Raw genomic sequence first — 15,903 nt, 5'->3', positions numbered from 1 at the left:
TGAATTTGTCGAAAAAGCGACATAGACATCCTACTCCAAGGAGCGCGAAGAACTCAAGAACAGTATCGGACCTACTACGGTCGCAAATTTGGTGGATAACATGCTTGCAACAGAAGAAGCATGGAATAAAGTTAGCGAATACGCCGCCTCAGTACTAAAGAAGGTACGGCGGGCTGAGCAAATACGGCGAAAAGCCAACGCAATGGACTCAAGGAGCTAAAAAGCGCAGAGAGCTAGAAGGGAAAGCATGATTGCTGAGACCACCCCTCCGAAGTAATACCGGAAGGTAGTCCCGGAGGGGTACCAAAAAGTCCATAGAGAGGGTTGTTTTAGTCGGTAACGGGACTCATGTTAGGTTAGGTGAACACTAATGAGCCTGAGCCCGACACACCAGGCATGTAGCTCCCATGTCTGACGGTGCCCCAAGGCATTTTTTCCCTCTATAAAAAAAAAAAAAAAAACATAGACATCCGAAAACGCAGATGCGTTGCCTAAAGTAGGGGACGTACAGAAAGAGGATATTTGCCCTTCCTATGCGTCCCCTCTTCCGTCAAATCCACTTCCCCTTCCTATCCTCTCCTAATAAGGAAAGGGTGGGAAGGGAAAGAGCACTAAATTTTGACCTCCGGCACCACACTCGTCAGATGAAACGCGGAATTACTTCTACTTCACGTTTGTCTTTTGTATGGCCGTGGTATTTCACCGATCGATAGGGCCCATTCGTGCATCCAGCAAATATTGTTGTTGCGGGATCTTCCACTGTTAAAGTTTTCAGAAATTATTGAAGTGGAGAGATCTTCCTAAGTTTCAATTAAATATTTTTTACCTTCTAATATTTAAGTAAACTCTCGTGTGTCTAAGTAAAATACACAACAGTCTTATGCTTCTATAGACTACACCTAAAAGCAGTTATCGGTAACTGCTATTAGTCGTTATTTTTGTGTTAAAAACTAGATTTTAACAATTTCACTTGTTATATAATCTGCACTGAGGAGGTTTTATTATAACCTATAACCGGCAAGAAAGATCACATTGTGCTTGTGCGAACTCTTTGGAGAATATTCGAGAAATAAAAAGCTCGAATTATTTTCTGTTTTAAAAGAATCATTCCAAATAGTTTAACAAAATGCTTCGTTTACCTCGTGTTGCCCGTCAGACGATCGCCTTACACAAAAATCATCAATTTTCAAGATTCTACGCCAAAGATGTGAGGTTCGGGGCTGATGTAAGAGCTCTTATGCTTCAGGGCGTCGATATTCTTGCTGATGCCGTAGCAGTCACAATGGGCCCAAAAGGTAGGAATGTTATTTTAGAACAGTCCTGGGGAGCACCTAAAATCACCAAAGACGGAGTCACAGTTGCAAAGGGAGTAGAACTTAAAGACAAATTCCAGAATATTGGAGCTAAGTTGGTACAGAATGTTGCCAATAACACAAACGAAGAAGCGGGCGACGGCACCACGACGGCGACTGTTTTAGCTCGAGCTATCGCCAAGGAAGGTTTTGAGAAGATTTCCAAAGGCGCTAATCCCATAGAGATAAGACGGGGCGTTATGATGGCTGTTGATGCTGTAAAAGACAAGTTAAAGACTATGTCTAAGCCGGTCACCACGCCAGAGGAGATTGCACAGGTAGCCACAATCTCGGCCAATGGGGACACGGCGATCGGCAAACTGATTGCTGATGCCATGAACAAAGTGGGTCGTGATGGTGTCATAACCGTGAAGGATGGTAAAACATTGCATGATGAACTGGAAATCATTGAAGGTATGAAATTCGATAGAGGTTATATTTCACCATACTTCATTAACTCTTCAAAAGGAGCAAAAGTAGAGTTCCAAGATGCTTTAATTCTGTTCTCTGAGAAAAAAATTAGCAATGTCCAAACTATAATCCCTGCTCTGGAGCTTGCTAACCAACAAAGGAAGCCACTCATTATTGTTGCTGAGGATGTCGATGGTGAGGCTCTTTCCACCCTAGTAGTGAACAGGTTGAAGATTGGTTTACAAGTAGCAGCAGTTAAAGCTCCAGGTTTTGGTGACAATCGCAAGGCTACCCTCAGCGATATGGCCATTGCTACTGGTGGTGTTGTCTTTGGTGATGATGCAAATCTTATTAAGCTAGAAGACGTACAGCCTTCAGATTTAGGTCAGGTTGGAGAGGTTATTATTACTAAAGATGACACACTGCTTCTAAAAGGTAAAGGTAAGAAGGATGATATTGAAAGGCGAGCTGAGCAAATTCGTGACCAAATCCAAGAGACCACATCAGAATATGAGAAGGAAAAACTCCAGGAAAGACTTGCCAGATTGGCATCTGGAGTTGCTTTATTGAGAGTTGGTGGCTCAAGTGAGGTGGAAGTCAATGAGAAGAAGGACCGTGTCAATGATGCCTTGAACGCTACACGTGCTGCAGTGGAAGAGGGCATTGTACCCGGTGGTGGTTCAGCACTTCTCAGATGCATTCCTACTCTTGCTGAACTTAAAACCGCAAACAGTGACCAAGCAACTGGTGTAGAAATTATCAAGAAGGCTCTTAGAATGCCATGCATGACTATTGCTAGAAATGCTGGTATTGATGGATCTGTTGTAGTTGCTAAGGTTGAGGACTTAGGTCCCGAGTTTGGTTATGATGCTCTAAATAATGAATATGTTAACATGATTGAGAAGGGAATCATTGACCCAACCAAAGTAGTTAGGACCGCACTCACTGATGCCAGTGGAGTGGCATCTCTGCTGACAACTGCTGAAGCAGTGATCTGTGAAATTCCACAGGAGAAGGAACCTAACCCGATGGCGGGTATGGGAGGCATGGGTGGTATGGGGGGCATGGGGGGAATGATGTAACCCAGTTACAAAGACTCCACAGTGCATTTACATAGTGTAAAGAGAACTATTTAGTTATGCCACCTGTTAGGATATTGCAATGTAATGGTGAATGATTTATACAATTGTGCAGTGAATGAGAATATTTTTTTTTGTTATGAAGTCTGATTGCATTAGACATGTAGAAAGACAGCTGTCTTAGATTTATTTAGTTATAATGTACCCTTGGTTAAAGAATGGTGTTATTTTTAATAAAGAATGTTTTCAATTATGTTGTTTTATTTTGAATCTATATCTATATATATATAAAAGAAAGTTGTGTTAGTTACACTATAACTCAAGAACGGCTGAGTCCATTTGACTGAAAATTGGTGGGCAGGTAGCTTAGAACCAGGAAACGGACAAAGGATAATTTTAACCCCGTTTTCTATTTTTTATTCCGCGCGGACGGAGTCGCGGGTAAAAGCTAGTTTTAAATAAAAAAGGAGAAATTCAACATTTGTCTTGTAATTAATTGTTGGATATTCATATTCTTTGAGTAAATTGGCAAGTTCCATTTCTGTAATGTGTTTTTTATACAATAAAAAAACAGTGCAATAAATCTTGAGCCAAAGTCCATTTCACTGGTGTTATGTAACATCAAGCAAGAGAATTGAAACTTGTGAAATATGTTCCTTTGTTGTGTTAAATCTTAAATTGTAAAATATTTTCTTTTTTACAATAATCCTACAAAGTAAGTTACCCTTGACTGAATTTGCATTGATATAGAACCAGTTGTTGATAATAAATATCTTGAACCAATGAACTCTACATAAAAGTGAAAGGATAAAGCGCGTACAAACGCTAGTATACATATAAGTAGATAAATAAGGGCAATTTAGAACATTGCATCAACACACTTAGCATCGAGAAACATTACACTGGTGCCAAAAACAAAATCTGAACTAGCACATGTTAAAGATAAGCAAATAAGATATTTCCGTCTATTCAACGAGATAAATTATGTATTCAACAAAATAAGAGTTAGTTTCGCCAGCAAGTTTACTCTTCTCTGTTCTTTGAATTTAAAAAAGCTTTTCATGTCTTTCATTTTTTTTAATAAATACCTACTTATCATTCACCCTACCTATAACTATAGACGACATGAAGGTAACGGCTGTTATTTCTTCAGACACCAAATACACGGTTTGATTCTCGGCTATTGTCTATCTAACATTATAAAAACTGATCAAAAGTTTGTTCCCATGTTTGAACTAACGTTAATGCTACATAATAATATAGCTACCAGCAATATTAAGACCAGATATACAGTATTGTTTATTGTGTAGATAGTCTATCTTACTTCTTACTAGTATTATAAATGCGAATGTTTAGATGGATGTTTGTTTGAAGGTATCTCCAGAACGGCTCAACGGATCTCGATGAAATTTGGTATAGATATAGATCAGTTTGTACATATTTTGTTTTTTTGTTTATATATTCCGCGCAGGCGACAGCTAGTAGGTTATATAGATTTTAAAATTGATTTACTTTATTATTATTCTATTTTTTATCATTATCACCTTCGGTTTCTACTGCGAAAACACCTGAACAATATCCATTTTGTCATCACTCTCATTATTCTTAGAAGAAGCAGAGATAACGATATGTTTTTGGACCTTATTTCGGGCAGATGTTTCGGCAGTGGAAACCTAAGTTAAAAGAGGTTCCATTTTTAAATTAATATCAAGTTCGTATCTCTTATCACCGATTCATAATTTTCTTAACATAATTATTTAATTACAGTCGAAATAAAACAAATAAGATTTTAGTTAATCCACTTTTCTTGGTATTGTTTTTTACAATCTTAAAAATTACTGCGGCGGTATAATTTTTCATCTTACAATTACTATATTCTATAGTAAATATGTCTTATAATTGCGAGCTAAGTTTAATAAGATATAGTCGCTTCTTCCGGACCGTTTATGTACAACACTAGAATATATATTTAAAAATAACGAATGTATAACTAATGTCTTAGGACGAAGGGAAAATTCGTTGATAAAAAATTTAACAGATTATAGAAATATCTGATCTTCATCAGAATCACCAGCACCATAAACAAAGTGTCTCCTCACTACATTGTCATTAACAATTGCACTCTCTATATTGCTATTTTTACAAGGAGTCACAGGATATCGAACTGGTCCTAGCCATTTTCGGCTCAGTCCATAATTTCTTGGTAAGGCGACATTTTTAACTGATGCATTCTTCTCTGATTTATCCAAACTGTTTATAGATGATTGAATCGATTTTAATGAAGACTTCTTTAATAAAATATCACTTTTGCTATCATCAAGGTACTCGTCTGGTAAATATATGTTATTAGGTATACTCAAGCTTAAAGGTCTTCGTTGTCTGGTGATAGTCATTTCTCCACGCCATGTATTGAACCTCTGTTTATCTTTTTTCTGTGGCGTATTTTCTTGAGATGAATAATCTGCCAAATCAGACTCCTCATAAACTTTATTTTCTGAATAACATTTTTTTAAATTACTTTTGTTTGGTGTATTTTGCGCACTACTCTTATCTTTCATTCTACTGATCACTTTTTCTTTCGTCAGTTTTATTAACGCGTAAATAGTCTTCAAAGCTTCTTCATTGAGTAACTCATCATTGTCTAAATCTGTATCTAAAGAGTTGCCAATGTCTTTTAAATTTATTTGGCTACCATTAAATTCTTTATTAGATTCCATAAGGGAGTGATAATCTAAATTCGATTGCTTATTTACATTCTGCAAAACTATTAGTTCGACAATTTGTGGGGCAGATTGCAACATTGCTAAAGCTTTATCATATTTTAAATTTAATAATGTCTGACCATTAACAGATATGATCTGGTCACCGGGCAACAGTTTTCTACATGATTCTGCAGGGCTTCCCGATGTGATTGATTTTATATACACATTACCATCGGAACCCTCAGCAACCTGCAGGCCCAATGCATTTGTTTCATCTCTTTCTATGACTGCAGTAACAAAAACTCTTTCACCTTGTACATATTCCATGGTATCCAATTTTTCAAATAAGGATGTATTAAGACAAGACTCATTTGCCTCTTTATAATTAAAAACATCAGAATATACTTTGGGTGATTCTAAAACATATGCAGTTGGACCTGTACTGACATTTTGACTGTACTGTCTTTCAGGTAACAGTTTCATACTGTTCACAATGCAATGATTTTTCTGCTCCAAGCTAAGGTCATCTGAATCACTATGTATCGTACCATCTGATCTCCGGCAGTCGTTCATACTTTTTGACATTGGTGATCGAAGATTACTGCCATCTAGGACGGTTTTCATTCCTTTAAATACCCGTGTACCCATTTTCACTCCGTGCCTTCTCGGTAGACTGCTTTCTGAAGAGGACAGAGCCTCATTTGATGAACTCCCATGCCCTATACTTGAGGAATTTAAGAAACTATCATTGTGCTGTGGGGCTATTATCCTACGTAACAATTCTTCAGTGTCTGGCTTTTCATTTTCTTTATCTTGTACTTTCTTGTCCCCAAATATGTCAACCTTAAATCTTCTTCTAGCAGGTCTTCTAACTCTTGTGGGATTTCTAACTGCTAAATTATAACTATCTTGGTAGTTACTGCAATCTACTTTCTTTGGGCTGTTACCTGAAGGTGAGCCAATTTCAGCAGATAAATATGTGATAAAATCTTCTTTTGCATATAATTTTAAATACAACCTGTGGTGCAATGAGGCTAACCAAAATGTAAAGTAACTCTTATTGTCCGTCATTTTAAGTTTGTATTTAATACCAATTTTTGATAAGCCAGAATATGAATTAGGCATAATGTATAAACTTTTCTTATTGTAATAGAAAGTGTGGATATGGTGCCATGGGAGGCTCTGTAATACTATCCGGTTGGTATTTAAACTGGAATCATCAACTCCTTGACCATTCCGAGAAAATAATGTTATCCCTCTTGGGGCAATAGACAACCATACATCTCTACAAAACCCATCTCTAGTAGCCCATACAGCTGAGTAAAAATGTGCCCCATAGTCTCTAAATGTTTGTGCTAGTGTTATATAATTAATTATGGCTTTATTTCTGTCTAGACCTCTCCTGGATTCGTGAGCTCTCTTCATTCTTAATTTGATATCTGCCATATCTTGGGTTATAACAGATTCTGGTAAATAGTGTTCTAACAAGAAATAATCAGCAGATCCATGTTCCCTGTAAGAATATTCCCCAAACTCTATATGCAAAGCATACCCTGCAAGTAAAATGAGATTTTGGATTGTTGAAGTCATTTGTCCTTCAACAGTTGCCCTTCGCAGCTGAAGATACACCCTGTATCTCCACTCACCGCCTTGAATATTACTTGCAATACTTTTAGGAAGGAAAAATTTTATCCTTAAGAATACTGTTAATGAGATAATTTCCTCAATTCCTCTATTTTTCTTATTTGTTTTATGCCAGTTTTCAGGGGCTATTTTTTTAATTTTATAATCATCTGGCAGGAAAACAAAATCTCCACCAATTAAAGCCGCTACTCCAAGCATAAAATTGTGTTCATATTTTTCACTGTGGACCACCCCTTCAAATAGCTGACCAGCGGTTATTGTTGCCGGATCACAAAGCACCTCTATCCTTTGTCCATTTAGTAACACAATAGTTACAATTCTTTTATCACACACAGCACTTAGTGTTAAATCTATATGCTTAATTGGTTGGGAAGCTCGCACAATAAATTCAGGACCAATGCAGCCTTCTTTACCTTTTAAACCATCAGCTTTATAAAGCCTAGATGCAGCTCTTTGAACAGGTTTACCTCTTTTGAAATTAGATGATTGTGTAGTCTGCTTAGCTTTGTTAAACTTGCCTTCATCAGAATTAACAGCCGACATAGATACAGCATCATTTTGAATTTGTGGTTGTTCTATTTGGGTGCTGGTAGCTATATCAAAAGTCGAATGTGCATTGCTCAAACCCCCAAGCCTGGGTGTATCAAATAAATTGAAAACAGCATTTCTATGTGTTTGAGATACCCTGTAACTTGGAAATGGATCTTTTTCATCCGGTGAACTCATAAGGCCAACATAGCTTCTTGGACGAGTGCTCACTTTTAAGGTTGCATTGGCTGCAATAGCTTGATTTCGTAACTGTTTTATTTCTAGTTGATCTTCAGATTTAAAGTGATGATAGTCCATTACAGGGCTGAATGTGATAGAAGCAGCCGAACAGGAGCTGCGCCCTGAATCTTCATCACAGTTTCGTGGCATCGCACTGTAATTAAAAGAAAATTATGAAGAAATTCATTTAAAGATAAACTTATTTATACTGAAATATGACATAATCGTTTTAAAAAAGTAAATGTTAATAGTATGACCAATACAAAAATGTAGGAAATATGTATAATACTATTCAAATTCCTGAACAATGAATAATGTCTAGGCATTCACTAATAAATTATGCATGTCTTTAAACACCAATCACAATGATCTTATGAATAAGAAATAAACTTGTGTGCATGTCATTCCTTTAATTATTAAGAATAGAAAGAACAAATGATTCAAATAATATTTATGTGATAAATAAGTTGTAAAAGCAATGGTAAAATACTTACATTTTACAAATTCTTGAAAACGAACAATTTCTTTAAAATTCGTTGTTTCATATTTCAACCCTACAGCTATGCGTACCCTAAAACATTTTCATTACGAAATTAACTAAGCCAAATGCACATTATTTGAATATTGAAAACGCCCTCTCTTTATCTCTTGTTACAAAATAAAAATATTTGGTAACAAATTGTGAACGAAGTTGTTCGTTGCAATTGTGCAGATTATAAAATTTCGAAGTGAACTGATGGAAGTGGTATTGTTTCCACGGAAATGTTCCTTGACTTGTAATGTAATTGTGTTGTTTTATTATGAATTTGGCAGGATTTTTAGCATAAATAAGTGTAGTTGTTCTGTTATCAGTGATTCGTAAATCAAAGAAATCATTAGAATTTTTTAAAGATATACTGCGAGCGGTTGTTGTCATGTTTAATCTGTTAATTTTTCTAATATGTCATCGCGAAGACCAAAGAGTATATAAAAGAGAAACGGTCATAAAGGTCATAAAGAGTTATGACCATGACCATAAAACATAGTGATGACTCAACAAAAATTGTGACACGCAGATCAGCTCAAAGTTCGCACGTTCAAAGTAGATTAGTGGACTGGTTTACAGTTTGGCTCAATTTGTACCTGTATAATATGCTATGATTAGCGTTTTCAACTTAAACATTTTGAGTTTAATTTAGATGATACAAGATCATTATGAAATATATAAAGGTAAAACAGTTATTTCAGATAACTAGACATGTTTCTTTGTAAAGTATTTTAACAGAATTCATATATTATGACATAATTCAATCTAACCAAAATAAAACTAATACTATAAAAAAAACAAGTAGGTCAGAGTTATCAAAAGAGTATGTATAATCTGAGATTACCAATCAACGTCGCGAGCGCATGATTGGTCGCTCTACGAATCGCTGCTTGTCGGTTAGCATAATTTAGCGTATCGCCTTGAGCCGGAGCTCAACGCTTAAATCCTGGGTGAGTAGAACTATTGAATCTGTTCAGATTCGTTTTACACAAGTCTACATGATGACATTTATTATGTCAATTTTCTATAATCATTTTGTCAATATTTGTCAGCCGTTTGCCTGTTCTGGGAAAGCGAATGTATTATTGTTTATTTTATACGTGGTAAATGCAAAAGCGTTATTCCGTGGGTTATTGCGATGTGTGATTGAGTATCAGCAGATTGAACATGGCTACCTTAATTCAATCATACGAACAACAATATTCAGTTCTTACAGCTGATGTTACAGCAAAAATTGGTCGACTTAAAGTCGGAAATGACGGTAAGTTGTTTATTACCTAAGAAGCTATAAGCGTAGGACATTTCTGCTATAAAGAGAAGTCAGATAAATTAAGCCATAACTTTTCAAGATTCAAGATTTTACTATAGTTCTATTATTACGTGTTTTGATTGTTTGGATTTATCCAGTGAATTTTATGTATTGATTGATATAATTTACTACATGTTTTTGGAATGATATGTTATCTGAAAATGTAAAACATTTTGTAGTTTGTAATATTTTTATAGCAAGCAATCACCTTAATTCGCCGAAATAGCGAAGTGACTGCTGCCCATAGACACCCGCATTTGCAAGTGCATTGCTTAACCTTAATCGACAGAGGAGGAGGGATTTTTCACTTTTCTATGTGTCCCTTCCATCAACAGGTTTTCGCCATCTTTCCCCTTTCTATCCCTTTCTTATTAGAAAAGGTTGGGTAGGGAAAGAGGCAAAATTCAACTTCTGGCAAGCACACTCTCTAGATGAAATGCAGAATTCTGCATTTCACCCTCCTTTGTGTGGTTGTGGTATTTTATCGGTTGAGCTGGCCCATTCATACAACATAAGTTGTTGTTGCTGGCTCTACCACTCTAAGAACACTTGCACAATATCACTGTTTAGTACTTTTTATGATTTTAGAGAACCGTGAGCAACTGTCAAGGGAAATTCAAGCAAACTTTGAAGAGGCAAATGACTTGGTAAGTTGCCTTATTATTATTGAAAATTAGAATTTAAGTATACTAATTGTACCATTTATTTTCATTTTTTGATTCTTATATAGAATTGCTTATGATCAATGTATGAAAGGTTCAAAAGTAAAGAAAGTGGTTGGAATGCATAAAACCTATTTAAAATAGTAATATATAATCTTTGTACACCCTAAGTACTGATTTATTGTTAAAGCTGGAGCAGCTGGAGTTGGAGTATAGAGGCGCGGGTGCGGGATCCCGCGTTGCGGCATACCGCGCGGAGCTGCAGCGGGTCAGAGATGAATACCGCTCTGTGCTCAGTAACTCAGCCACATGTATGTATAACCATTATTTTTAATTAGACAATTTAATTATTAGTATAGTAAAATTATTTATACTTATCCATTTAACAACCACTCTATAACATCGAAATGCTTTCTTCTTTCGCTTTTTTTATTTTATTATATATATTCTCTCACATAGCAAACATATAGATTAACCAAAAGTATTATACCATAGACAATATAGAAACAGAAGACACATATGATGACTGGAATGTGAATGAGCAGCGTCAGAAGCTGTTAGACAACACAGAGCGACTGGAGCGCTCGGGTAAAAACCTTAATGAGGGCTACCGGGTCATCTTGGAGACGGAGGAGATCGGCGCCGCGGTGCTGCAGGACCTCAGCGTGCAGCGGGAGACCATACAGAGATCCAGGGGACGGGTAAGCTGATTACATATTAAATATACTTAATTTTATGATTCCCTATAAAGGAAACTGATAGATGTAGGGGAGAACCATAGATTGCGGAACTCCTCGAATATAGCTTATTTTGCGTGAGCGCAGAACATGGGTCAGTTGAGATAGTTTGCCAAACCCAAACAATCTCTTTGTTGTTAGTTTCATTATACCATATTTAAATTGTTTCATTTTATAGAAATACATTAAAAAAATATGTTCATTGAATAAGTATAATCTTATCTTTGATTGGTTTTACAATTTCAATAATTTATGGTCAATCTAGAAAAGTTTTATATTAAATTTTTTTTTAATAATTCTAAGTAGTTTTAGATACAAAAATATATTTCAGTTGCGTGAAACAGACGAGCAGTTGAACAGATCATCTCGTTTAATGAATTCAATGATAGTCCGAGCGCTTCAAGATCGGTTCGCACTTGTCATGGTTCTACTGATCACTGGTGCTCTGCTCTGTGCCGCACTCTACTTCTACGTCACCTAGCGCCTTGTACACGCTGTACAAGTTGTACAGTGGCCGTACTACTTGTACATCGCGTGCAAGAGACTCCTATGTCTCGGCTTTCGATTGTATATATTGAAACATTTCCTCACAGCTTTCCTGTACTGCAAATATAAATTGTTTAATGGATGCTGTAGAATGTAAGAAACAAGTGGACAGTTATTTTGACGTGTGATGAAAGTGACGTATTTGTAAATAAGATATTTCGGAATTTTATTTATCTATGGTATGCGATCGCAACGCCATTTGACATATGCGGGATTTTTTTTAACTTTTTTTTAATGCAATTGTTGCACGATGTATATATTTCGGCTTTAAATAAAGTCAAATAAGATAAAAATTTCTTCGGTATTTATATTTTATTGATATAATAATTTTTAAACATACTTCTGATGTTTAACTTGAATCTAGAATAATATCTACTTATCAAAATACATATAATGTTGATAAATAGTGTTTGACAGTTTAAAAAAAAAATGACAACCAAACACTTATGTAATCATGTATTATTTAGGAAATAAGGATATGTATTAAAGTTTTAATATTATAAGGTTCTGAATGATAGTTAAACGAAACATTCCCAGTATCATCATCATCAGCTCACTATACGTCCCCACCGAGGGGCTCGGAGCCTACCCCAAGTTAGGGGTGACTAGGCCATAGTCAACCACGCTGGCCAAGTGCGGGTTGGTTGACTTCACACATATCATTGAATTTCTTCTCAGATATGTGCAGGTTGCATCACGATGTTTTCCTTCATCGTAAGAACGTCGGATAAATGTACATATGTAAATCGAAAATCGAAAAACACATTGGTACATGGCGGGATTCGAACCCAGGACCTGCAGATTACAAGTCAAGTACTTAACCCCTGCCACCGACGCTCTATAATTACTCAAAATTCCCAGTATTTTGTACATAAAATTTGTTTATAGAATAAGAAAAATGGTTTGCTTGATGTTTAGTTCCTTTATATATACATCCATTATAACTGACATGGTTAGGGAATGTAAAAAAAATACCCATAATTCAAATTTTTCGTTCTTTCGTTGATGTTCTTGATGACATTATTGGATTGATTGCCTAGAATGTAATGTCACCGAACCGGGTAGGAAATTAATGTCCTCGACTGTACCACGAAAGTTGCTACATGACAAATAGACCTAACGGTGAGTGCACTCCAGTTACACTTGTATTATATTACAATATAACCTGTATACAGTCCAACCTGGATAAGTGAGAGTCAAAGAGACTGCGATATTTTTTTCTCTTATGCGAGATTTTTTACCTAATGTTAGTTTTCGCTTAAAGAGGTTTCTCGCTTTTCCAGATTCGACTGTATTATATTTTCGTTTGAAAAAAAAAGAAACTACAATATATATTAATAATGAATTTATAAAATATGATTGTGACAGTCGAACCAGGATAAGCCAGATAAATATCACGATACCTTAGAATCTCGCATATCCAGGTTCAACTGTAATTTCGCCTAATGTTAGTTGAGTATTTATAATCATTATTAATAAATCTGCTTTGAATTTGTATAAAATAAGACAAATATAATGTAATAATACTATTAATATAAAGATGAGGCTATAATGAATTATCATACTTTTTCATCTGCCTGAATATCTTTAAAATACGTCTTAAGAAGTAGTTTGAAAATGTATAATTCTCTCGCTCCCTTGTCCTTTTCGTTCCTCTTACGTCGTGGATAGTCTAGTCTCTTATGTCGGCTCCTTGCATTCGAAACACACCACTTTAATCTTCTTTTCATTCATTGGAACTGCAATACCACCAGGTCTAAATACAACCTGTTCAGCCACAGTTTTATCTAGACGTTGGAACAGTTATCGAAACTTCCACCTGCGGTACACCCCATACAGTGGTTCCGTAGTAAACCTGATCTGAACCATCTGAAGGTGTTTGGATGTAGAGCACTTGTAAATAATCCTTCCTGTCATAGAGGTAAATGTTAAAACTTAGACATAAGAAATTAGAAGTTTGTTTGACATGTCTAGGTTTCACACTGTTATATTTTGTTCTCAATAAAATTCAATGATTTTAAGTTGTCTATGGATCACTTCTTATATCTGTGTTATTTATTTTCTTTAGGTAAATTACTTTGATAGTGGTAGATACAGCAATAACAATATTTGTTGGGTGCACGAATGTGCTTCGCCAGGTGACACCATGACCTCACAGAAGACAGACGTCAAGTGGAAGCAATTCCACGTACAGTCATATGAGTGTGGTGCTGGAGGACTAATTTTAGTCCTCTTACCCTTCTCTTATAAGGAAAGGAATTTGATGTGGATTTGGCGGAAGATGGGACGCATAGGAAGGGCAAATATCATCTTTCTGTGCGTCCCCTTCTTCGCTGATTAAAGGTAGTCAATGCATCTGCATTTGCTGATGTTTATGAGCAATGGTCGCATCTCTATTTCGACGAATTCAGTTGGCCATTTGTTCGTTTGCAACCTTTTTTTTTTAAAGTGATTTAACAATGCATTGTAAATGTATATTAAATTAATTGTTGTATTTATAACTTAAATTACGTACAGTAATCTAATGTATGAGTTTTGTATGCTTTCAAATACTATCGCATATAAAGACTACAATATAATAAATATACACCATGTGTACATAATCTTAAGATATATAATATGTTATATATTTCACTTTATACTGTAGTTTGTATGTTTTTTCACGTATTAAATATCGACATTAAGAAAAAACATTCAATATATCGACGCTGGAAAGCATAAACGCTGTAACCCTTGAAATCGCGAATATGTTTTTCACACGTTAATAATTTCAACCATTATCAAACGATAATGATTTTATTATAGGTTAGCACAAACTACACAACATTGCTAAATACCGCATGCTTGTAGGTGTATCAGCTCACGAGTTATCATTTTTTGGCTCTCCTGTAAAGTTCATACTTTCGGGGTTACAGCGTTTACGCTTTCCAGCGTCGATTATGTACTTAGCAGGTTTTTTAATTAAAAACAAAAATACAAACTAATTTGTATATATCAAATTCAGTGGAGGAATACGAACACTCAACTAACCGTTGGTTTCTGAGACAAATCTCTGTATCAAATATAGTCATCCCTTTATCTTTGACAAAACAGAGATTTCGGTCTCAGAAACCAACGGTTTAAAGTCAAAATCCGTCATTTACGTTACAATAGAAAATTTGCACTTTGCACAAACCCGTGCGAAAAACAATACTGTTTGTTCTGAGATCTTTGTCTTAGGTCTTAAGATGTTAATAAATTTGATGTTGAGACTGTTTAGATATTAGTTCGTGTAGATAGATTTTGCGTTTATTGAGGCTTTAATGGACAAATAAATTATGTGATTCATACTTGACTTTCATTTATAACTACCTACTTTCTACTTTTTGTATATGTCAAATACGGCATAAGAGCAAATGATCAACTGAATTCGCCGAAATATCGAAGTTATTTAATCGACGGGACTTACAGAAAAAGGATATTTCTTCTCTTATGCCAATTCAACTTTAATTTACCTTCCAATTTAAGGGTAGGGAGAGAAAATTGGAATAAAATTAGGCCTCAAGCATCACACTTTGAGACAAAATGTGGAATTCCACTTTTGTTCCACAATTCGTGCAACAAATGTTCACTTGCTACATTATTAAATACCATTAAAAAAGTATATTAACGATAGGTTACCATTGCCGAATAACTTGTACGAAAAGTTAACTATATCTTTTGTAGTTTTAGCAATGGAATACAACGTTAAAACTGTACTAAGGGAAAATAAAATTGATATATAGCTATTTAAACATACCCTTTATCAGTTCTTTATACGTACAAAGGTAGTGGGTTAGTATTTTTATACCTCGAATTTTTTTCATGAGAAATATAAAAAAAAATCTTTTTTTTGTGAGTAGGAAATAAAAAAGCAAATCTAAAACGATTCATATATTATTTTATTATATTACACACAAATTCGCAAAAAAAACGCAAACAGTCGTCAAGAAATTAGGCATTTTAATGAAATATTAATTTCTAAAAATTAATAAAATTAGACATTTAATTTTAACATAAAACTAATTTTATTAGACAAACGATACATAAAATATTGAATTAATGTAGCGATTTTAATATATTTACATACAGTAATACAATTTATACATATATATTTTAACTGCAGTGACACTTGTTTCGACACATTAT

General features: G+C 35.1%; 3 protein-coding genes across 3 annotated transcripts; 2 read left to right on the top strand and 1 right to left on the bottom strand.

The window, feature by feature from the left end:
• Window positions 1–970: 970 nt before the first annotated feature.
• LOC106713144 (heat shock protein 60A) lies at window positions 971–3,092 on the top strand. Its single transcript, XM_014505853.2, has one exon. It carries the CDS (start codon window positions 1,127–1,129, stop codon window positions 2,843–2,845), a length of 1,719 nt encoding a protein of 572 aa, XP_014361339.1. The 5' UTR covers window positions 971–1,126; the 3' UTR covers window positions 2,846–3,092.
• Window positions 3,093–4,648: 1,556 nt separating this feature from the next.
• LOC106713261 (tyrosine-protein phosphatase non-receptor type 13) lies at window positions 4,649–8,656 on the bottom strand. Its single transcript, XM_014506023.2, has 2 exons — window positions 8,451–8,656; window positions 4,649–8,110 (listed from the first exon to the last, which is right to left on the bottom strand). Exon 2 carries the CDS (start codon window positions 8,104–8,106, stop codon window positions 4,882–4,884), a length of 3,225 nt encoding a protein of 1,074 aa, XP_014361509.2. The 5' UTR covers window positions 8,107–8,110; window positions 8,451–8,656; the 3' UTR covers window positions 4,649–4,881.
• Window positions 8,657–9,509: 853 nt separating this feature from the next.
• LOC106713116 (vesicle transport through interaction with t-SNAREs homolog 1A) lies at window positions 9,510–11,944 on the top strand. Its single transcript, XM_045681309.1, has 5 exons — window positions 9,510–9,743; window positions 10,380–10,438; window positions 10,644–10,764; window positions 10,949–11,154; window positions 11,522–11,944. The coding sequence occupies exons 1-5, from the start codon at window positions 9,650–9,652 to the stop codon at window positions 11,669–11,671; spliced, it is 630 nt and encodes a 209-aa protein (XP_045537265.1). The 5' UTR covers window positions 9,510–9,649; the 3' UTR covers window positions 11,672–11,944.
• Window positions 11,945–15,903: the final 3,959 nt, after the last annotated feature.

This window comes from Papilio machaon, chromosome 15 (genome assembly GCF_912999745.1).
Source record: "Papilio machaon chromosome 15, ilPapMach1.1, whole genome shotgun sequence".
Taxonomy (NCBI): domain Eukaryota; kingdom Metazoa; phylum Arthropoda; class Insecta; order Lepidoptera; family Papilionidae; genus Papilio; species Papilio machaon.
The sequence above is the reverse complement of the archived record's forward strand: the minus strand, read 5'-3'. Positions and strand labels throughout refer to the sequence as shown.